This window comes from Sprattus sprattus (assembly GCF_963457725.1).
Source record: "Sprattus sprattus genome assembly, chromosome: 5".
NCBI classification, from domain to species: Eukaryota; Metazoa; Chordata; class Actinopteri; order Clupeiformes; family Clupeidae; genus Sprattus; species Sprattus sprattus.
This window is the reverse complement of record NC_137924.1, coordinates 9,867,797-9,892,869: the sequence shown is the minus strand read 5'-3', so window position 1 is coordinate 9,892,869 and position 25,073 is coordinate 9,867,797. Positions and strand designations below refer to the sequence as shown.

Here is a 25,073-nt window from a genome sequence, read left to right as displayed (position 1 = left end):
TTGTGCAGACATCCCTACAAGGAAGGCTGCAATCAAATCAGTACCTCTGCTAAACCACCACCACTATTACCACACTACTGCCGATGTTAATACGGTTCAAATATCTGAAATTAGTAAGAAATGTGCCAGCATAATGCATACTCTTAAGAAATTACATAAACCTAAGAGATGACAGTCTGCATGATACATCCACAGATCAAAATATACTTCCAATGTAAGCAGGAATAGTTCAATCAGATTACATACAAATATGATAACAGTTCTAGCCACAGTAATACTGTCAGACAACTTTAATGATAGAATGAAGCTGCTTAGAAAACAACATATTTTTATATGACAATCATCTGCCGCTATTATAATAACTGAAATATTAATATAAAAAAAAAATAGCTAACACTGCATTTAGATAGTCCACCTTTATAGACGCTTTGTTGAAATTTAAGTTCAGTCCCAAGCCCCTAACAATAACCATAAATTGTAGTTAACAGAGTTTCAACAGATCTGTAGATAGTGACTATCTAACTACTTCTAAAAGATAAAATTCAGAATTCATTGGAACACATTTAGTCACAAACTATGATTTCACTATAGTCGTCTTTGAAAATCAGATGCGCAAACAACCCGACTAAGAACTGCCAAATTGAATACACAAAGATGAAATATGTGAAATGTCTCCAACAAGTTAATTTTCATAAATAGGATAAGCTGTTCAGAAGCATTATTTTACTTGCTTGACAACACCCAAATCATCCTGCTTTGATGGATCGCAGGAGTATGCCCTGTCATGTGGAATTGGACCGGACATAATTCCCCCTTGCTTGGGACTGTATCCATCATTGTACAGGTGCCAGGCCTCAACACAGGTTATCAGCAACAGTCTAAGGACCTTTGCCTGGTTTTATCACTGATGGCTATAAAAAGAGGCACTTGATTACATTGATAATCGATTCATTACCCAATGCTTACAAAATATTACTACATGACAAGATCTGGAGTTACAACATTTGCTTTTAATGCAATAATGTTGAGGTATTTTTAAAATAATTAACAAAAAATGTGTAAATACTCAAAGATGTGAGATTTTGATGAGAGGCAGTAGAATAATGAACCAAGAAGAAATTATATCAATTCAGAGATGAATCGAGATGAGGTATTTTTGAAATTAAATACATACAAAATCTCCTGATGTGGTCCAGAGGTCCTGTTGTGACCTCTGTACAGACATTTGTCTTTTATGGGGAGACTGCCACTGCTAAATAAAAAAATACCCATATCAGCATTTATATGGACAGAGCATTATCAGCACAATGACAATAAACAGTGGGCCATACTGGTGTAAGGTCAAGGTTATAAAACAGAGAGGCTTCCTGCATTGCTATAAATTCAGTGAGATCATTTAGTTGAGTACCTGCAGAGATGCTGGAGACAACTTTTCTTCTCTCTTTGTGTCTGCTTAGCCTTCACGGTTGCCATGGGAATGAGGATATCCCACAGGAGTTCATGCTTCTTGCTGGCCCGCTGACCCATAGCTTAGTGAAGAACTTGAACCTCAATCCCTCTGCAAGCCAGACATTCCCATCAGACGTGGCTCATGATGTCTTTGACTGCAGAGACGCACTTCCCCCACAGATCAGAGACCACTTCCAGTACCTTCATAGCCGGGGGGTGACACACTTTAAGGTGCCTCTCTCCTGGTCTCACCTCCTCCCCACAGGAGACCCCAGGCAGCCCAATGAAGACACCGTGAGGTGCTACAGGACCCTTCTGGAGCAGCTGACTGAATCAGGCCTGCAGCCTCTGGTGGTCCTGCACCGCTCGACTGTTCCAGAGGGCCTCAGAACCACACTTGGGGACTGGGAGAGTCCTGAGCTGCCAGAGGTCTTTGAGCGTTATGCAGAATTTGTGTTCTCAGAGTTTGGAGGTCTGGTCCAGTCCTGGATCACATTCAGTCATCTAGATGAGCTGAGGGGTGATGGACAAGAGGCCTCTGGCCTTCAAGGTGCCCTCCACGCTCACGACAGGGTGTATCAACTTTATCATCGTACATTCTCTGTAAAAGGTAAGACCTGATCAGTCATACTTTCTTCATTTCACGGTAAATTACAAAGGCATGCATTATGCATGGCATACCTGCAGTGGTGTTAAAGGTTTATACAGGGGACCTAATATTTATTGTGTCACATGTTTGTCATTGCAGCTATTCGTCATATATAAACGTGAATGTGTTTAACAAAACATATATTTATGTAAACAATACTTGTCATAAGTGTATATGCTTTAGTGTTTAGCCACATTTGCACCATAACATTAAAAAAGAACCATAAACATTAATACGTCTTCACCTTACTCTGCACTATGTGACAGTGAATTGATAAAAGAGTGAAATCCCGACTATATCCTTGAACTTGTGTTATCATCTTCTCAGGTGGCCAGGTGTCATTTGGAGTGAGGGCAGAATTTCATCACAGCCGAAGCATAAACATAGTAAGTTCACCGTCCTTTAGTGGTCAAACATTCACACATGCATAGTGTCATAACCACTAACTGGATGTAATATAAGTTAAATATTCCCATATTTAAAAGCTTATGACTGTAAAATGGCAATCCTCTGTATTTATTTGTGTGACAGAGAAATGTGGACTTTCTGACCGTGCTGATTGAATATGATTGCTCTTTACAAACAACACTTGAAGAAGAACTGAGGCAGGTCCAAAGCATGGAGGTATTTCTTACCTACTGAAAGACACCAGTGGTGAATGTATTGTACATATATTTTTTGTGTAACCCATTCAATTAATTACATTATACACAGAATCAAGTAAATAGTAAGCAGTTATTTGAACACTGTCGTTATTATGATTCTTAAACAATTCATCTATTCAAAAGTTTGAAAACATTCACACTACCTGTGTTCAAGTAATTATTAATGAAATAATTGTATCAAATGATGAGAATGGCAAAGTAATAGACTTAAGTTATGTTCTATAGATAGGAGGTGTGATCAAAACGTTCTGAGACTGAACTTATAAAAAGTGAAAAACATTTAGTCTCCATCACCAGTGATACACTGCCCCCAGATCTCCTGCCATGCTTGCAACGCTGCCTGGCAGTTTTGTTTTTTAGGCATATACAGCACCATTGGCGAAAACCTTTGCGTTCATTTGAGCCAAATGTTCCCCCTCAGACGCCTCAGAATGTTACAGTGTCAACTTGCCGTTGCGCAAACGACCTGAACTGTGACGTGCAGGTATTTAAGTGCTCCATCATGGCAACATGCCTGCTCACAGTGCATTTAAAAAAAGCGTTCCAAGCATGACCAGAGTGCTGCAAGCGGTTTATTACAGCATTAGGTGACTAAGGGAAAAGGGAATGGCGGTGAAATTTCAGATATGGTGCTTTTTACTGGCGCAGTCTTGCAGCTTTTTAATCGCACCTTGTATGCATAACCTGAAATAACCTGGTTTGCATAACCATTCAGCAATTCCATTTAATTTTTTATGAACCATAAGAACAATAGAGCATATTCATTTCACTTAGTTATAAACCATATATTTGCAATGTAAGGGTAATATTTGAAATGCTTTTTCAAACCATTCAATGTTTCAGAAACCATGGGATAAACTACCAATTCTCATGTACGACATGAAAGTGAAGAACTGTGCCTACAAGGGCAACAACAATTACCTGCCAATTTCAAGAGTGCTGAAAGGTATCCAAAATTATCAAAACGTAAAATAGCATGTTGTAGTTTAAAACAAATGTAATTCACAAACTTTACCATTTTTACAGCACTGAAAAACGAAGACCTTCAAATATTGGGATGTGATATTAAAGATATTTTGGGACGAATAGGAGATATCGACTCTCGGTAATGTCTATTGTAGTATATTTTACAAATGATCTATTATCTTCTTTACCAAACTACCAAACGCTAATGATGTTCCATGTGCCTGTCCTTAGTTCTACACAGTCTAAGAATGCAGAATCGCTGGTAAACAACAACCTTCAGTCAAGATCAGTCTCATATTTTCCAAAGTCAATGACAACAAAGCGCATAGTCCTGTCTGGATCAGAGGTCCCCTCCAGATCCAAAGTGGTTTGGGAAAACTTTTCACATCAAACTAATTTCCAAAGAAAACTTTACTACTACGGAACCTTCCCCGAAGGATTCCAGTGGGGCGTCTCATCCTCAGCCTATCAGATCGAAGGTGCGTGGAACGTGGATGGAAAAGGACCAAGTGTGTGGGATACATTCACTCAGAAGCCTGGAAGCATCCCAAACAACGATAACGGTAATATTGCATGTGACAGTTACAATAAGGTGGAAGAGGATCTCAACATGCTAAGGGATCTGAGAGTGAAGTCCTATAGTTTTTCTTTGTCTTGGTCAAGAATATTTTCAAATGGTAGGAATACCTCTGTAAATCAGATGGGAGTTAACTATTACAACAGGCTCATCAATGGTCTCCTCACCCATAACATCACTCCAATGGTGACTCTCTACTACTGGGACCTTCCTCAGGCTCTACAGGATATTGGTGGATGGGACAATGTCAACATGATTGACATCTTCAATGACTTTTGTGACTTCTGCTTTTCCACCTTTGGGGATAGAGTCAAGTTCTGGATCACATTCAACCAACCCTATACTATTGCATGGTCTGGTTATGGACTGGGTCAGGTTCCTCCCAATGTTAAAGATCCAGGAGTCGCCCCTTACAGAATTGCACACAATCTCCTTAAAGCCCACGCGAAAGTATATCACACCTATAGTGACAAATACAGGGAAACCCAAGGAGGACTGGTGTCTATTAGCTTGAATGCTGATTGGGTTGAGCCAAAAGACCCTAACGTACCTCGAGAGATAGCAGCTGCTGACCGTGCTCTCCAGTTCCAACTGGGCTGGTTTGCTCATCCCATCTTTAGAAATGGTGACTATCCAGATGCCATGAAGTGGCAAGTTGGCAACAAGAGTGACCTACAGGGTCTACCAATGTCCAGACTACCAACTTTCACTGATCAGGAGAAGGCATATATACAAGGCACGGCTGATGTCTTTTGTATTAACTCCTACACCACAAAAATTGTACGATATATGACTACTTGGCCCACTCCTCCATCCTACGAAACTGATCAAGAACTTGGTAAAGAGGAAGAGACAAGTTCTCCAGGCACACCCATCGGGGGTCAAAGGGCTGTGTCATGGGGCATGAGAAGACTTCTCAACTGGATCAAAGAGGAATACGGAGATCCAGATATCTACATCACAGAAAACGGAATAGCTTCGGATCCTGCAATAACAGTAGATGATACTGATAGAACGTTCTTTTTCAAAATGTACATTGATGAGGCTCTGAAAGGTACAGCAAAATTCTATCACTGATTTAAGCACCCGTTATTGCCAACGGCTTCACCATTCATATGTAAGTGTTCACTATTCTGGTTATATTTATCTGGTTATATTTGTTATATTTTCCCTTAAGCACACAATCTGGATGGGGTACGTTTGAAGGGCTACTCAGTCAATTCTCTCATGGACTCGTTTGATTGGCTCACTGGTTACCAACGTTTTTTTATGGGGCTTTATCATGTTGACTTCAAGAGCCCCTCACGTCCAAGAACACCCAAACGATCCGCTAACTACTATAACCAAATCATTATGGATAATGGATTCCCTGAAACCGAAGTGGAGAAAATGTTATATGGGTATTTCCCAGATGGTTTTGCCTGGAGCTCAGCCACAGCTTCCTACCAGGTAAATGACCTACCAGATAAACCTGTGTGTACTATGATTGATTGCATTTGTTCCCTGTGTTTTTAGATTGGTATTGTATTGCTTCATTCATCCAGAGAATCATACATAATGTATTTGGTGAATGCTGACAGCAGTTATAAGGAGAGCAATCAAAGTCCACAAGCTTCACACGATTTCAAACTATAACCTAAATATTGTTCTACAGGCGTGAATGCAAACCATAGGCTTCACTAATATACAGTGTTGTGCATATGAGCAAACTGCAGTGAGTACAACCTGACAACCTGCCACTGCACTTAAAATCAGTTCAAATGTAATTTTTACCGTTTCAAATTCTCTTCAGGTAGAAGGGGGCTGGAGAGCAGATGGAAAAGGTCTCAGCATATGGGACCAGTTTTCTCATCTTCCTGGAAAGATAGCAAATGATGACAATGGAGACATCGCTTGCAACAGCTATAACAAGTTCATGGAGGATGTCTCAATGCTCAAGAGTTTAGAAGTTGGACATTATCGCCTTTCCATATCCTGGTCCAGAGTACTCCCCGACGGTACCACCAATTCCATCAATGAGGCTGGACTCAACTTCTATCACCGTCTGATTGATGCCCTGCTGGCTGCTAATATACAACCCCAGGTTAGGAGAAGGATTTATCATTTCTTTGATCATATTGAAGATTTCATTTTTGTAACATCTTAATCTTAGTTATGAAGCAGGTTGATCACTTGACATTACACAGCAATCAGCTGGAACGCAGTTTATTACAAATATTTTCTTTTGATGTATTATGTAATTGAAGCTCTTGAGTTTTCCTTTGTGACAAACGATATGTGTGGTTAATTTGTGGGGATTCTCTTAACGTATGTGTTTAAAAAATGTTCATTCGTTTATTGTCTATATTTTCAGGTGACCCTTTACCACTGGGACCTTCCCCAGGCTCTGCAGGACAAGGGGGGTTGGGAGAGCGACCTCAGTGTTCAGTGGTTCAAGGAGTACGCAGACCTCATGTTCAGTCGCCTTGGAGACAAAGTGAAATTCTGGATCACCTTTAATGAGCCATACATCGTGGCTAATTTAGGATATGGCTACGGCAACTTTGCGCCTGGTACATAAGCATATCTTATTTAGACTAATTACAATAAATGTAAACGTTAAAATTTTATCTATCTGTAAGGGTGGTAATGTTGGATTTTTATAATGCGTGGACTTTGAAATTGGCAGCTTTCCACATACCCTTTCCACATCCCCTGTTCTGTAGGTATTGGTGACAGACCAGGCACGGGGCCTTACATCGTTGCTCATAACCTAATCAAGGCCCACGCTGAGGCCTGGCACCTGTACAATGATGAATACCGGTCCAAGCAAGGGGGAATTATCTCCATAACACTCAATTCTGACTGGGCATACCCTCGCAACCCCACTAAGCAAGAGGATAACGATGCTGCCAATCGTTACATACAGGTAAGAAAGCCAGCTCTCCATTTAGGGGGGTGAGAGGGCACAGCACAGCCTTCTCACCACAAGGTGTCATTTAAATGCTTGTTCGACTCATCTTATAGAATAGATAAGTATGGAATAAGTATGGAATCTCTCTCACAGTCATAATGGGGGAAAAAATGTTTCTTTTTTTCTTTTTAGTTCTTCCTTGGATGGTTTGCTCACCCTATTTTCAAAGGTGACTACAGTGAGGTGATGAAGAAAGGGGTTAGGGATCAAAGCCTTTTAGGGAACTTTACCAAATCCAGGTGAGTTCGATAAATGAGCTGTTGTGACAAGTGGCTGTGAGTGATGTCTATATGTTGAGATTGATACATAAATTAATTGGTTTGATGTGGAGTTGAGTGTAAGTGTGGAGAACACCCGTCACATTGTGATGCCATGAAAAACATGAAAAAATATGATATACAAGTCATGAAACACCATAATCTAATTCTCTCCCAGACTTCCAGAGTTTACACCTTCAGAAATACAAAGGATCAATGGAACCCATGACTACTTTGGACTAAACCACTATACATCTGTCCTGGCCTTCATGGCAGATTACGGGAATCAACAGAACTACGATGCAGACAGGTAGGCCATGGATCACACATGACAAACTCATCCATTCACATACAAAGCAGTTTATTCAAATCCACATGCCCTTGACTTTGCATTTGTCTAGAGGGACAGCTGTGATCTCTGACTGGTCCTGGCTCGAATCTGGTTCTGCCTGGTTGAGGATTACTCCAGACGGCTTCAGAAGGCTCCTGAAATTCATCAAGGATGAGTATGGGAACCCCCCCATATATGTCACAGAGAACGGCATCTCCGAAAAAGGCCCTGTAGATCTCAATGATATACACAGAATCTACTATTACGAGAATTACATCAACCAGGCATTGAAAGGTACTTGTTGTTTGATAAGCCATAGAAGCCATTTTCAAATAGATGGGGGGCCATAATTTTACTGATTACTGAATTACTGAATCTCAAAATTGCGCGACATACAACCCCATACAGGATCTATTAGTAATGAAACCTTGACATCTGTAACATCCAGTCACAATAATGGGCTCAAATGCATTTTCAGCACACCTGATCGATGGTGTAGACATCCGTGGCTACACAGCTTGGTCTCTGATGGATAACTACGAGTGGGCTATGGGCTATGAGGAACGGTTTGGCCTCTTCTTTGTAAACCGCTCTGATCCCTCCCTTCCCCGCGTGCCAAAGGCGTCTACCAAGCGCTTCACCACCATCATCCGCTGCAACGGATTCCCTGACCCCTCTCAGGGTCCTCATCACTGCCTCTCGGAAGGTAAGACCCCGCAAACAGGGAACGTCCCCAGGACGTTAACAGGACATTCGCAAGGTCCCCAATCGTCCCCAATTGGTCCCCGCCACAACGTTCGCTAGAGGACGTTACCAGAACGTTTTTGACGTTCGTAGCAAGTCTACCTTTGGTCCTTCTGTGGCGTTCGCATGAGTCTTAAATCGGACTTTTAGGGAACATTATAATTTGGTCTCTCAGCACACGTCCCCAGGACGTCCTTCAAAAACGTCCCCGTTACCTTTACCTGTGGTCCTCATGCGTGACGTTCGCATGAGCCTTAAAACGGACTTTTAGGGAACCTAATAATTTGGTCTGTCAGCACACGTCCCCATTACGTCCTTTAAAAACGTCCCCTTAACCTTTACCTGCAAGTCCTCTGCGTGACGTTCGCATGAGCCTTAAAACGGACTATTAGGGACTGTATAATTTGGTCACTCAGCACACGTCCCCAGGACATCCTTTTAAAACGTCCCCGTAACCTTTACCTGCAGGTCCTCTGCGTGACGTTCGCATGAGCCTTAAATCGGACTTTTAGGGAATCTTATAATTTGGTCTGTCAGCACACGTCCCCAGGACGTCCTTTAAAACGTCCCCGTAACCTTTACCTGCAGGTCCTCTGCGTGACGTTCGCATGAGCCTTAAATCGGACTTTTAGGGAATCTTATAATTTGGTCTGTCAGCACACGTCCCCAGGACGTCCTTTAAAAACGTCCCCATAACCTTTACCTGCAGGCAGTGGTGTAGTCCAGGGTATACGCAGGTATACGGAGTATACCCACTATTTTTCAGTCAGCATTGAGTATACCCACTTCTCAAAACAGGGCGTTTATCCTGTGCTGTATGGGCTGCTTAAGAAATTAAGAGTAGGCCTATACCCACTTCTCTAGGGACCACTACACCACTGCCTGCAGGTCCTCTGCGTGACGTTCGCATGAGCCTTAAAACAGACTTTTAGGGAACGTTCTTATTTGGTCTCTCAGCATACATCCCCAGGACGTCCTTTAAAAACGTCCCCATAACCTTTACCTGTGGTCCTCTGCGGGACGTTCGCATTCGGTCCTTCTAAAACGTCCCCTTGACGTCCTCTGATGGTCCTCTCTGAACCAGAGGTTCCGCTAGAGGAAAATGTTTTTCATTTGCCCGACATTTTAATGATAAGCCAGCCAAATATCTATTTCTGCTTCTAAATTAGCCTATTGAAGAAAACTGACGGCCTGCGTAGCTTAAATAATAACATAATCAGGTAGTTTAGAATGCAACATGTTTATTTTCCTAAGTTTACAATGGGAAACAAAAACATTAATGATGCGCGTCCAAGTGGCCTTTAATCGCAACCTGCTGTGGCGTTAAAATGAGCACCGCAACATGGTCATTGCTCTGCTCAAGTTCGACCCTCTTGTGAATCCTTTGCGTCACCTTTTCGCAGTGCTAACAGAACATTTTACTGTCACTATCAATTACCTCGCACCTTAGCCAAGAGAACTTGTCACTCCATAACTACATAAACGCCCGACATTTCGGCTTTTCTCTGGTGATGTTGTTCGAACATCTAGGGCTTCAGGTATTCAGTGTTTGGAAAGAATTCAAAATTTTGACGCACTGGCATAGACATTGTGTTTGCGAGACGGGATTTTTAAGAAATTCCAATCAGACAATTTGACCGGTGAGCGTTCTGTTGCAGCATCTTTGAAGGCCTGTGGAAAGCTCAATGTTAAAGCTAGAGACTTGATAGACCTTCCTATGTATGCATAGTATTGTAATCATGCAGACATTACATTTATAGCACAGATCAGTAGAGAAGCATTCATATTTTTTTTATTTCATCATTCTTAGTTTGGCTAGTTATTCTGCCTCCCTCGTCCGTGACGTGCCATGGATGTTAATTAAAAAAGGAATCAATACTGAAAGTGAAAACTCTCAATGCGTAGTGACCGAGATCGCTACAATATGCTTTTCCTCAAACCCTCGGAAAAAATGACTACGTTTGTTGGCTGTCTCACACTGTGATAAACATGTTAAAATGACAAAATACTAATCAGACAGTGTTAGTACAGTGGGTAGCGAAGTGGTATAGTATTAGAAAGGCTAACGGTTCAAATCCCATGCCTCGCAATCAAGTTTGTAAGCGCGTCTGTGTGTGTGTGTCTATGTATATCATATGAAATGTGTAATATAAATTAACTTGAACTTGTGTGTGTGTGCGCCCTGTAAGCAAAATGACGGCTCCGCGATCTATTATTATTTTATTTTATTAATTTAGCTCAGCAAAAGTGGTCGTGCCTGCTACGTCCGCGGTGCGTCCTTGAATAATGTCCCCAGGACGTCTAAAACACGTTTTCCAGACGTCACCGCAATGCCCTCGGGACGTGCTTGCAACTTCCTGCATAACGTCCCCAGGACCTATAGAAAACGTTTCCCAGTTGTCACCGCAACGTCCTCGGGACGGTCTTGGAACATTGTGCAAAACGTCCTTGAGTTGTCAAGGGAACCATACACATTTACGTTTTTAGAACGTTCAGAGAGACCATTACAGGACGTCGAGGGGACGTCATTTTGCTTACAGGGGAGTTCATTGATCAGTGAAACCAATAAAACACAATTAGTGATCTACTGTAAGTAAGGGTTAACGAATGAGGGATAAGGGATAACGTTCTGAGAAAAGTATTGGACGAGGTGGAGACAAAGAACTCCACAATGTGAAGCGGACCGCCAAGTTCCATATTTTGGTATAACCGAAAACCTCGAAGGCATCTAAGCCACTTATACCCCGGTTGCCACACATGTTTTTAGGCAAGCATGTATAACCGACAAATGAAACATTGGTTCAGTTAAGAAAGAAGCCAGCCTGTTTAGTTTGTACTATTTTCTTTAGTCATGGACAAGAACCAAGATAGCAAGCATTTATCAGTCCACCAGTGGTTGGAACTTTTAGAGTTTGTGCCACTTCTAGTCATCATCTTTAGTATAACCGGGCATGGATATTAAGAAAATGTTTATTTATTTATTTTATTAAAGCAAGTGGCAAAATGGTGGGCCGTTTGTCTGTAACTCACTAGCAGACCACCCGAAATCCAATGAGCAAAAGCGTACCGTCACCTCTGCTTCTAGTGGTCCGAGAGTGGTCTACTGGCCGTTTACTATCTGGGAATAACATTGGATAGTTTGCTTGGTCACAACTGATTCTATTGTTGCTTAGCCTGAATCATTTAGCTTCCTAGCTATTTCTGATTCTGTCCCTCATTGTGTTCTGGTCAAAAATGACAGTTTTGAAACTTCAGTCTTTAATACAAATATTTTCTGTCATCTTAAACTTACAAGGGACATCCTTTTTTTGAAATAATTTATCATTTAATAATTTAACACTAAAAAATGACAAGGCCTTTAAATGAATATCCAAGACTGTAATACTTATGAGTGGTGAAAGTGTTTAGGTGTCACATTTAATGGCTGGTGATGTGAATAGCTGTGCATTTTTGCCATAAATCACACCGGTCATCTTGCATGCAAAGCACACAAAATAGTTATAATCCTGAGATTTAGATTTGTACTTGTTTTTTTCAATTTGTGAATTTCATTAGTATTCATTAGAAAGAGGCTTAACAACTAGAACTGATATAAAATTGTTTTAAAAAAAACGGTCAATAAAGACAAGTACTTCCATCTTTAGAAAGGTTTAAATCAAAATGGATCAAATTCAAATGTTTACAAAAAGCTTATATTATCATTGATGTCAGGCCAGTCATTTCTGACCAGAACCACAATTTGAACCATGTTGTAAAGACAACATGAGGGCTATTCTTGCAAGCTTTCTAGTTCTCCAGATAACATGGTATTTAATCACGGTATACATCTCATTTACACAACTGAGAAAATATGTTTATTTTTTTTATTATTTAGCTTGCCTGACTACACCCGCTCTATGGCCTCTATCAATGGACAGATTTTGAAGCATTATTTACTATCGTTATTTTTAGTTACCAGTAAAGGTTTCTGGAGCATTGATGGAGAGAACGGTGATTAAACTGTGTTACCTGATCTACTTCAATATTGAGTCACCTGCCAGCCAGTTAGAAAATAATAGGCCAAGCCCCTGGGGTATAACATAGCTTTAAAGATATTGTTTGTTTGGCATAGACCTTTATCTGCCTGTTTTCACAGGAACTACAACTACCACCACCACCACCACTACCACTACCACCTCAGCTCCGTCTCATGGGGTGAGGTTTCTGGGCATGGAGGGGACACTGATGCTGATGCTGATGCTGCAGTGGCTCTTAACATTCTTTTCATAGATGATAAAGTCACAACCCTCTAAGTGTTCCACAAATGAACAGGCCAAGAAAACATGTTAGCTCTTTTAATCTTTTCCATCTAATAATGAAGACACTGTTCTTAAATCTACAAAATTGTCAAGGAATCATTGTAGCTGTGGCATAGTTATTGCTGTCTTCTATGAACTGTCCTTTAGGTGGCAGTGTAAGACAATTGTACAATTTCACAGCATTGGAAGTTGTGTAAATGAGATGAGATTGAGACCAGTTTATGAAAGGGCTGTATTTGGATTTTCCTGAGAAAAACTGTAACCAGAAATGTACGAACCTAGATTAGTTAATGCACAAAGGAAGGAAATGAGCGATGGATTAATCCCTATACAGAGAGCCTTCCATTCGATTCCATTGATACGACTTTATGCCAAATGATTACAACCAAACTTTTCCAAACAATTTAACTGCATTTGTTGGAATTTTCACAAAAGAGAAGACATTTTTGTTTAAACTTCATCAGTCTTGTGTGGCCCTCTATGGGGATCCTAACTGGTAACACTGATCATGCTTGCAGAGCTGCTTCACAGAGAAAGAAAGACAACCAAGGATGAATGTTATTGCATTAGCTTACACTGTTAAATTGTACCTATCATCAGAAGCCTTTTTTATGCACAGATTTGTGAAATCTTCATACCCATCAATTTGAACAACTAATAATAGGCAGACTCAAATGTGCCAGCAAGAGATTTAGCGAAGCAGACCGTGCAGCCATGTGGAACTCCTGCTCGCCTTTGAACAGACTCGGCCCTCTCTGGAGTATAATTGAATGCTTTGGATTAAACTGTAGTCTGTATTAATTACATGAGTTATGTAGTCTGTATTAATTACATGACATTAAATACTTCTTATACATTTTCATTTTCAAATATTTCTAATATATCGTCTCAGAGACAGTTTTGAACTTAGTGAAAGTTTTAAAATTTAAAATCCTTAGCATCTTAAAGAGCTGTTTTGTCATGAAGAGCTGGATGTTAATATCCCAAATGGAGGAATAATGCTTCACTGTAGTTAATAGGACAGCTACTGTATATTTATTCAGTCATGGAGAGCCTTCTGGAGGGTTCCATTTGGGTGACCCTTCATGAGAAAAGAAAGTGATTCATGAAGAAATGTGCTTTTGTGTAATATTATGTGTTTGATGTTATATGGCATGTGGTAATAAAGGTCTGAATGTGAACTTCTGCTTTTCTTGTTTGAGTGCATACTATAAGCCACACATACTGTAAAGAAGAGAAGCATGTGTCCTGTTGCATGTTGTTGCCAGCCACTATGATGTGCTAAGACAGGGATATTTCTTGAAACTTGATTGCATGTTATACACCCCACACAACAGAAACTGTTGTGACAATGATTATACACTTAAATAAATCATGTCCTGGGTTTGAAAACAAGGACCGGGTTTATGGCTGCTTAAGAGTGGGAGTTTGTCTTTCTGCAAAGGTGTACATGCCATGACCTCTGTGCAGAATTTAGATTTTTATCAGGACTGACCAGGCTGACCAAACATCTCCTAATGTCTCTTTACTAACTAATGACTTTTTACTCTGTGTGTGTGTGCAGTTGTAGATATTTATGGATATTTTAAATTGGTGGAACATTTCTTGCAGAACAACTGAGATACAGATAGATAAAGATATTATTAACTGACTATTTTGATGTCATTGGCTGATGCACAATCCCTAAATATTGATCATATAAAATATTCCCTAAATATTGATCATGTCTTTTAAATATATTACATTATAATCTTAAACACAACCTCGATAAATCCTTGCATACAAAAGCTGTAAACGTTTAAACTTCTACCTTTAACAAAAATCTGAAAGTCAACAGTTCAGCAGTTGTCTGAAATTCAACTCCTTTGCCACAGACAAAACCAAACATATCCATTCCTTTACCAGATCACTGGAGGGTAATGACACCTTGTATGACCTCTGGTCTGAATGACAAAGGGGAGACAATATGAGGACATGCATTTGATAACCAGACAGCTGATCTGGCTTGTGAATGGCTATAACAAGGTGGACTATCCCACACAGTGAGTCATTTCACATGAGGTTTCAGCTCTGTAATACTTTAAATTCTGCCTGTTGTAGTTCTATATTGTCTTCAAAGGTGTCTACAATGAGGTGATGAAAACTATCATACGTGAAAGAAGCTATGCTGCGGGGCATCCCAAGTCTCTGTGTGACACCTCCCTGTTGCTAGTTGATGATGTTCTGATGTCCATTGTGTTGCAAGAGATAAGAGACAGCTTCTGTTATTACTATTTGTTGTATGACCAAGCACAGAGCACTATCTGTCGACATGACGTACGGTGTATCTTTGCAGTCTTCCTGAATTCACTCCTGAAGAGATAAACCGAATAAATAGCACTTGGATTTCTTTGAACTGGACTAGTACACTTCAGTCTTGGCTTTCCACAAGAACTTCGATAAAAGCCTTCAGATCTAAGAAGCAGATAGGTGAGTATCATGCTAGTACTTCATATACTCAATTCATATCTAAGAGATTCCATTCATTATTTAGGTGTCACTTCTGTAATGTGGTTTAACAAATCATTTCCATGACACAATTACAAGATTCTCTTGTTACCAAGTTGCATGGTTAAGGGAAAAAGCTGCCAGAAGCCCGATCCTGATCTAATAGTCTGAGAGCTTGCATTACAAATGTATTATTAGTATCTATCAGGATGAGGACCAGTATGCTTCTGCAATGCGGCTACATTTTCAGCATACTTGGCTACTCAGCTTAGACCTTACTGGGCAACCTTGAGAGGGCAGCTGGTTTAGCAGAGAGGCCTGTTCTTTGCCAACTGGTCTGTTCCCTCCCGCCTAGGGAATCAGACAGGCGCTCTTCCACCATCATCCCCTGCAATGGCTTCCCTGACCCATAAGAGGGCCCTCATGAATGCATCTCACCTGAACTCAAAGGTAAAGCGCTGCTTAATATTTGAGTGCAAAATTCTATGGTAGTTTTGAGTGATTATCACCACTATCACACTCTGCTCCTCCTCACCCCACCATACTTATTTAAGCAACAACCATCTAAATAATCTAATAATTAAAAAAAAATAATAATAATTTTAACAGAATGATTAATGATTCCTTTATTTGATGAAAATTATGTTAGATTATTACCAAAATTATTTATATAGCAATTGTGAAGTAATGATTTTGCAGTCAATAAAGTGTAAGATGTATAACATTATTGTGTGAGATTTTGTTATTATTAAACTATCAATAACAGAAGCAAGGACCTGATGTCATGACAAAATATCACATTTCAAATAGAAATATAAAGCAAAATATCAAAAGATCAACAATAATGTACATTTCTAATTAACTTTGAGTAAACAAATCACCTAATTGAATGCGGAAAAAGACAACTGTAACTACTCTCCCTTTAAAGTAGCATTCCGGAGCAATTGTTAATCGCTTACGATATGCTAGCCGCTAAAACTAACGAAATTTCTTGAAATGTGCTGACTTTGACATTATAACAAACTAGTTAGTCAACAACTGTCCTAACACAGTCAAACATCAAGCAAGGGGGGCTTCAGGCAATCTTACATTCAGCAGTTATGGACCCTGGTATGGCAATGGCACGGTGGCGATTCTCCATATTAAAAGTCATTGTAGCGCCCCAATTTTTTTCAAGCTCTTATTTTAAGGTAAAACTGCTTATCCTAACCCTAATCCTGATGTACAATTGTTGCATAATGCTTCTTTAAAATTACCCCTTTCTTCTAAAGGGATTCATTTATTGCCATCTTGTGGATACTCATGGAACTCATCTGCCACTTTTAATGTTTATCACATACAGTCGTGGCCAAATTACACAAATTTACATTTTCACAAAGTTTGCTGCTTCAGTGTCGTTAGATATTTTTGTCAGATGTTACTATGGAAGACTGAAGTATAATTACAAGCATTTAATAATTGTCAAAGGCTTTTATTGGCAATTACATGAAGTTGCAAGAAGTCAATATGTGCAGTTTTGAAGACCTCAGCAATCCGCCCTGGCATGCTGTCAATTAATTTCTGGGCCACATCCTGACTGATTGTGGCCCATTGTTGCATAATCAATGCTTGGAGTTTGTCAGAAATAGTTTTTTTTTGTTTGTCCTCCCACCTCTTGAGGATAGACCACAAGTTCTCAATGGGATTAAGGTCTGGGGAGTTTCCTGGCCAATGGACCCAAAATATCAATGTTTTGTTCCCCGAGCCACTTAGTTATCACTTTTGCCTTATGGCAAGGTCCTCCATCGTGCTGGAAAAGGCATTGTTCATCACCAAACTGTTCCTGGATGGTTGGGAGAAGTGGCTCTCGGAGGATGTTTTGGTCCAGCAAGCGCCAGGACCGTCTCCTAAAGATGATTCAGCTGCGGGATCGGGTCACCTCCAGCACAGAGCTTGCTAAGGAATGGCAGCAGGCAGGTGTGAGTGCATCTGCGCGCCCAGTGAGGCGAAGACTTTTGGAGGATGGCCTGGTCAAGAAGGGCAGCAAAGAAGCCATTCTCTCCAGGAAAAACATCAGGGACAGACTAATATTCTGCAAAAGGTTGGACTGCTGAGGACTTGAGTAAAGTCATTTTCCTATGTCAAGCCAACAGTAAAGCATCCTTAGACCATTCATGTGGGGGGTTGCTCCTCAGCCAAGGGAGTGGGCTCGCTCACAATTTTGCCTAAGAACACAGCCATGAATAAAGAATGGTACCAAACTGAAGCAGCAAACTTTGTGAAGCGCATATTTCTGTCATTCTCAACTTTAGGCCACGACTGTACATACAGTGAATAACAAATATTACAAATAGTCCAACAACCAAATACATTTTCTCCACAAATGCCTATGTGTAAAATCTTTCAATCCTAAATCATTATTTTGAACAACTTTTACATTTTATAACTTAACTGTCTCCAGTAGTTTTTGAAACCCTTTTTGAGCCCATTCCTCGTGTGTAAATTATTCCATCTCAGTAAGATTCTTCCATGGGGTAAAACAATTACATTTTATCTCCCAGAACGTCAAAGACCAATTCAAATTCCATATTTCCTTGCAAGAAAGTGACATGATCCCTTCTCACCGCCTCCCACTCCCGAGTGTGCCTCGCGCTGCCTCGCGCTGCCCCGCAAGAGCAAGAGAGAAACCTGTACTCACGGGCTCGCGCTCGCGCACACACACGTATATCCGCTAGCCACCCTTTCTATATGACTATAGAATCAATACTTTCTATATGACTATGTACATTTTTAACCGAGTGAAAGTTAGCGCAGTGCTGGTGCTGACTCCATTACGTGACTGCAACGTAGTTATCCCGCGGTAAAAAGAAAACACAATTGGTAGGTACACAATTGGTAGGTACAGGTTTAGGTACAGTTTTAAGATTACTGTAGATTGTATGTACCATTCATGTCATGTAGTGCGGTAGGCTACCCACTATGTCATGTCCCATTTACTCCCGGTTTCCACATACAACCCTGAATAAGTCGTACGGTTACTCACACTTTCTAACACAGCACTACCATCCTGTTTAAGATGGAACATGTTGTATTAGCCATTTAGCCTTCACTAACAGCCTACTAAGTATTTCATGGTTATTTAAACAGACAGCAACAAGTGATTTGTGAAACTAGCAATGGACTCCACCACACAGAACGAGCAGTGCTTTCTGGGAGCCCAGATGATACAACTAACATCATCTGCACACTCTGCTAGGCAGGGATGTGAATCACCTCTCAACAGACTTGTTAGTTAAAAATAAAGAGAGAGAGAGAGACAAAGGGTACAATATGAGGCTGTTGAAATATATTTGATAATTAATGAAATGCCAATATGAAATCAATTTAATTGGATTTTGTTGTTTAAACAGATTGTAGATGACCCTGTTTATCCAGTTTGAAATCTTATATTATGTATGTCAAATGTGGTACAAACGACCTTTAATATTAGATACTAAGAAGTGTGTTTTGTTAAACTAAAGACTTTTATTTTGTATAGGTGACCTGTGACCTGGATGTTGAGAGGTGAAAGGGTTGCCTGCTGAAAGGTTACTGGAAGTTAGTTAATTATTGAAAGCTCAAGGTTGCTACTCTACTTAAAGAGATGTCAAACTCTTACAGTGTTATAAGTAACGTGTGTCATACAGTTTAATAAAAGCAAAGGTTTTTATATCATCAGTCATCGAGCCATCATTTGGTAGAGATAGCTACACAGACAATGACTCTGTACACCTCTAATCAGGACCCTGATTCTCTGTTATCAAAGAGTGCTGTCATGAGGCTTAGACTTCTTATCTGGATCAAAGATGGATATGATCCAGATATCACAGAAAATGGAATGACTTCTTACCCACTGTGAAAAGCACTGATAGAATATTTTTCTCGAAAATATTAATTGATGAGGTTCTGAAAGGTAGAGATGTTCATACTTTTAAAGTTTGGCAGTTTTGGCAGTTTGTTCCTGTTGCATGCATCATAACAGCTAAATGCTTGTTCGCCATGTTTAGTTTGGACTCTGGGAACCACTAGCTGACCTGAGTTCATAGATCTTAAAGCCCTACTCTGTTTATATTCTTTACCAGTCAGATTCCGGCTATATTTTTAAGATGATGGAAGGCCTTTTTGGTGATCCTTTGATATGGCTGGTGAAGGTGAGATCGGAAAATGGTCTTTGATTTTTAGAGCCCGAGAATCAAGGTGTTTACTAATGCCAATTCTCTCCTCTTTCTTGCCAGTAATCTCTGTTTTATCCTTACTTAATTGAAGAAAAAACTGGCTCATCCAATAATGTATTTTGCTCTAAACATTGACCCAGTGAGTATATTGACCTCAATTCATCTGGTGAGAGAGCCAGATACATATTTGCATAACTATGGTAGTCAATGTTGTTGCTCTATGTTATTTGACCCAAGTTCACACAAGTTGGAGCATTTCAATTGGAAATGTGTCTAAATCTAATGGCTGAGAAATCGGAGCCAAAACAGTATTCTACAGGTCTTTTAAAAATAGAACTAGACTAAAACTAACTTCAAGGACTGATCCTTCTATTTCATCCTGGTTTGTCAGTATTAAAAGCAAATGTTGTAACTCCAGATCTAGTCATATTGTAGTAATATTTTGTAAGCATTGGGTAATGAATCGATTATCAATGTAATCAAGTGCCTCTTTTTATAGCCATCAGTGATAAAACCAGGCAAAGGTCCTTATATTGTTGCTGATAACCTGAGTTGAGGCCTGGCACCTGTACAATGATGGATACAGTCCCAAGCGAGGGGGAATTATGTCAGGCACAATTCCACATGACAGGGCATACTCCTGCGATCCATCAAAACAGGATGATTTGGGTGTTGTCAAGCAAGTAAAATAATGCTTCTGAACAGCTTATCCTATTTATGAAAATTAACTTGTTGGAGACATTTCACATATTTCATCTTTGTGTATTCAATTTGGCAGTACTTCGTAGGGTTGTTTCATCTGATTTTCAAAGACGACTATAGTGAAATCATAGTTTGTGACTAAATGTGTTCCAATGAATTCTGAATTTTATTTGGTAGACCCTGTAGTCCTACAGATGACTGATGAACTGATTGTTTTAAAGCTGTTTTGTGATGTCCTTTGTATTGTCTACACCCTAATATTGAATCTTGGTGGATGGAACTTAGTGGATGGAATCTAGCTTGAGCTAAATATGACTTAGAAGGATCCAAGGCTAGAACTGAATTGTCATTTTATCTGTTAGAAGTAGTTAGATAGTCACTATCTACAGATGCTTAGATCATAAACAAACAATCTGTTGAAACTCTGTTAACTACAATTTATGGTTATTGTTAGGGGTTTGGCACTGAACTTAAATTTCAACAAACTGTCTATGAAGGCGGACTATCCAAATGCAGTGTTAGCTATATTTTTTTTATATTAGTATTGCAGTTATTATAATAGCTACAGATGATTGTCATATAAAAGATGTTGTTTTTCTAAGCAGCTTCATACTATCAATAAAGTTGTCTGACAGTATTACTGTGGCTAGAACTGTTATCATATTTGTACGGAATCTGATTGAACTATTCCTGCTTACATTGGAAGTATATTTTGATCTGTGGATGTATCACGCAGACTGTCATCTCTTAAGTTTATGTCATCTCTTAAGAGTATGCATTATGCTGGCACATTTCTTACTAATTTCAGATATTTGAACCGTATTAACATCGGCAGTAGTGTGGTAATAGTGGTGGTGGTTTAGCAGAGGTATTGATTTGTTTGCAGCCTTCCTTGTAGTGATGTCTGCACAAACTGGCCTAGATGTTAGACCACATTTTAGCTGTACAATTATTACTGTAATAATTATGAACACTGTACTGTAGTTGCAAACAAGAAATACACTCAACATCAAATGTAAAAAAGCCAACTTCAATTTCAAGTTCATTTGACTGAGTATATCACATTATTTGCAGGTTTTGCATTATTTTTTAAAGCAGATGAATCAATAATGAATCAATTCACACTCAACATTACCCTCAAGGGTCTTGTTGGGAAAAATTATGAAAATTTAATTTCACTGCAAAGTTACTAAGAGACCCTTACTTCACATGCAGCGCACAGACAAATATAGTCTACTATGCAATCAGTAAGACTAAAGCCCTGCGTTGGGCCCACCCTTGTGTTTAGTCAAATGGAATAACATTTGGGGATTTAACAAGTCAGGTCCTGGATATAATCATTGACCAAAGTGTAATCATCATATTTTTTAACTTATACACATGGGCATGGACAAAAATAAAAGAAATAAAAAGTAGCAGTTTGTAATCAGATATACACATATATTGAGTTTAAACAGACACGGATTAGTGGTTGCCTTCCAGGTCAATCTTTCATATCAGTAAGTCACAAGCTGCTCAGTAGCGGAGTCAGTGGTAAGAGCACAGAGTCATCAAGGAATATTTTGAATCTGGTTTTGTTTAATTCTGTAATTGGTGTCCTATGACCACCCTTGAGTGTGATCGTTGAACTAGAGATAACGGGGCGGAGCCAACATGGACACGTGTTGACCTAACAACTTACCTAACAATTAACTTTCACCTTTCAACTCTATCATCGTACGATGTTGGATAACTCTATGTTGTATATAAAATCCACCTTTACTCAAGGTCGGCCTCTCATAATCTCTCATAACCTTTCATAACAACACACGGAGGGATCAATAATAAGCATAACAACACATAAAAGAACAATAATGTTGAGGTATTTTTAAAAGAAGTTGCAAATAATGTGCAAGTACTCAAAGATGTGAGATTTTGATGAGAGGCAATGGAAAAATGCACCTGCTGAAGAAGAAATTACATAAATTCAGAGATGAATCAGCACTGAGGTATTTTTTAAATTAAGTACAGATACAAAATCACCTGATGGATGCTTGTTTGTACTAACCGTTCTAATAAGCTGCTGTGACCTCTGTACAGACATTTGTCTTTTATGGGGAGACTGCCACTGCTAAATAAAAAAAATCAGCATTCATATGGAAAGAGCATTATCAGCACAATGACAATAAACGGTGGGCTTTACTGGTGTAAGGTCAAGGTTATAAAACAGAGAGGCTTCCTGCATTGCTATAAATTCAGTGAGATCATTTAGTTGAGTACCTGCAGAGATGCTGGAGACAACTTTTCTTCTCTCTTTGTGTCTGCTTAGCTTTCACGGTTGCCATGGGAATGAGGATATCCCACAGAAGTTCATGCTTCTTGCTGGCCCCTTGACCCATACCTTAGTGAAAAACTTGAACCTCAATCCCTCTGCAAGCCAGACATTCCCATCAGAGGTGACTCATGATGTCTTTGACTGCAGAGACGCACTTCCCCCACAGATCAGAGACCACTTCCAGTACCTTCATAGCCGGGGGGTGACACACTTTAAGGTGCCTCTCTCCTGGTCTCACATCCTCCCCACAGGAGACCCCAGCCAGCCCCACCAGGACACCTTGAGGTGCTACAGGACCCTTCTGGAGCAGCTGACTGAATCAGGCCTGCAGCCTCTGGTGGTCCTGCACCGCTCAACTGTTCCAGAGGGCCTCAGAACCAAGCTTGTGGACTGGGAGAGTCCTGAGCTGCCAGAGGTCTTTGAGCGTTATGCAGAATTTGTGTTCTCAGAGTTTGGAGATCTGGTCCAGTCCTGGATCACATTCAGTCATCTAGATGAGCTGAGGGATGATGGACAAAAGGCCTCTGGCCTTCAAGGTGCCCTCCACGCTCACGACAGGGTGTATCAACTTTATCATCGTACATTCTCTGTAAAAGGTAAGACCTGATCAGTCATTCTTTCTTCATTTCACGGTAAATTACAAAGGCTTGCATTATGCATGGCATACCTGCAGTGGTGATTAAGGTTTATACGGGGGACCTAATATTTATTGTGTCACATTGCAGCTATTCGTCATCTCAGACGTGAATGTGTTAAACAAAACACATATTTATGTAAACAATACTTGTCATAAGTGTATATGCTTCACAGTTTAGCCATTTTTGCACCATAACATTAAAAATAACCATAAACACTAACAGGTCTTCACTTTACTCTGTGACAGTGAATTGATAAAAGAGTGAAATCTCGGCTATATCCTTGAACTTGTGTTAACAGATTTACCATCTTTTCTAAGGTGGCCAGGTGTCATTTGGAGTGAGGGCAGAATTTCTTCACAGCCGAAGCATAAACATAGTAAGATCACTGTCCTTTAGTGGTCAAACATTCACACATGCATGGTGTCATAACCACTAACTGGAGGTAATATAAGTTAAATATTCCCTTATTGAAAAGCGTATGACTGTAAAATGGCAACCCCCTGTATTTATTTGTGTGACAGAGAAATGTGGACTTTCTGACCGTGCTGATTGAATATGATTGCTCTTTACAAACAAGTCTTGAAGAAGAACTGAGGCATGTCCAAAGCATGGAGGTATTTCTTACCTACTGAAAGACACTAGTGGTGAATGTATTGTACATATATTTTTGGAGATGTGAAAAAAAAAAAACGTTGTTACCCATTCAATTCATTGCATTACACCCAGAATCAAGTAAATAGTAAGCAGTTATTAGAACACTGTTATTATGATTCCTAAACAATTAATATATCTATTCAAAAGTTAGAAAACATTCACACTACCTGTATTAAAGTCATTTTTAATGAAATAATTGTATAAAATGATGAGAATGGCAAAGTAATAGACTTCAGCTATGTTCTGTAGATACGAGATGTGATCAAAACGTTCTGAGACTGAACTTATAAAAAGTGAAAAACATTTTGTCTCCATCCCCAGTGATACACTGCCCCCAGCACTCCTGCCATGCTTGCAACGCTGCTTGGAAGTTTTGTTCTTTAGGCATATACAGCACCATTTGCGAAAACCTTTGCGTTCATTTGAGCCTACTGTTCTCCCTCAGACGCCTCACAATGTTACAATGTCAACTTGCCGATGCGCAAACGACCTGAACTGTGGCGTGCAGGTATTGAAGTGCTCCATCATGACAACATGCCTGTTCACAGTGAATTTAGCCTTCCAAGAAAAATGCCTTCCAAGCATGGCCAAAGTGCTGCGAGCGGTTTATTACACTGCTAGTCCACTACTTCAAAGGGAATGGCGGTGAAATTTCAGATATGGTGCTTTTTATTGGCGCAGTCTTGCAGCTTTTTAATCGCACCTTGTATGCATAACCTGAAATAACCTGGTTTGCATAACCTGTAACCATATATACAGTACATTCAGCAATTCCATTTAATTTGTTATGAACCATAAGAACAATAGAGCATATGCATGTCATTTAGTTATAAACCATATATTTGCAATGTAAGGGTAATATTTGAAATGCTTTTTCACAACCAATGTTTCAGAAACCAGGAGATAAACTACCAATTCTCATGTACGACATGAAAGTGAAGAACTGTGTCTACAAGGGCAACAACCATTACCTTCCAATTTCAACAGTGCTGAAAGGTATCCAAAATTATCAACAAAAAAAATTAAAAATGAAAGGGGAAAGAAGTAGCTGACGTAAAATAGCATGTTGTAGTTTTTAAAAACTTTAATTCACAAACTTTATCATTTTTACAGCACTGAAAAACGAAGACCTTCAAATATTGGGATGTGATATTAAAGATATTTTGGGGCGAATAGGAGATATCGACTCTCGGTAA

The 25,073-nt window shown here is 39.8% G+C and overlaps 1 protein-coding gene across 1 annotated transcript; it reads left to right on the top strand.

The window, feature by feature from the left end:
• Window positions 1-1,500: 1,500 nt before the first annotated feature.
• Window positions 1,501-23,192, top strand: LOC308366007 (lactase/phlorizin hydrolase-like; the record flags this gene model as incomplete). Its single annotated transcript, XM_080839642.1, has 12 exons — window positions 1,501-2,059; window positions 2,426-2,484; window positions 3,971-5,360; window positions 5,484-5,755; window positions 6,099-6,389; window positions 6,660-6,858; window positions 7,012-7,214; window positions 7,392-7,498; window positions 7,695-7,826; window positions 7,918-8,141; window positions 8,326-8,553; window positions 22,837-23,192. 12 exons carry the CDS (start codon window positions 1,501-1,503, stop codon window positions 23,190-23,192), a joined length of 4,020 nt encoding a protein of 1,339 aa, XP_080695768.1.
• Between the last annotated feature and the right edge of the window lie 1,881 nt (window positions 23,193-25,073).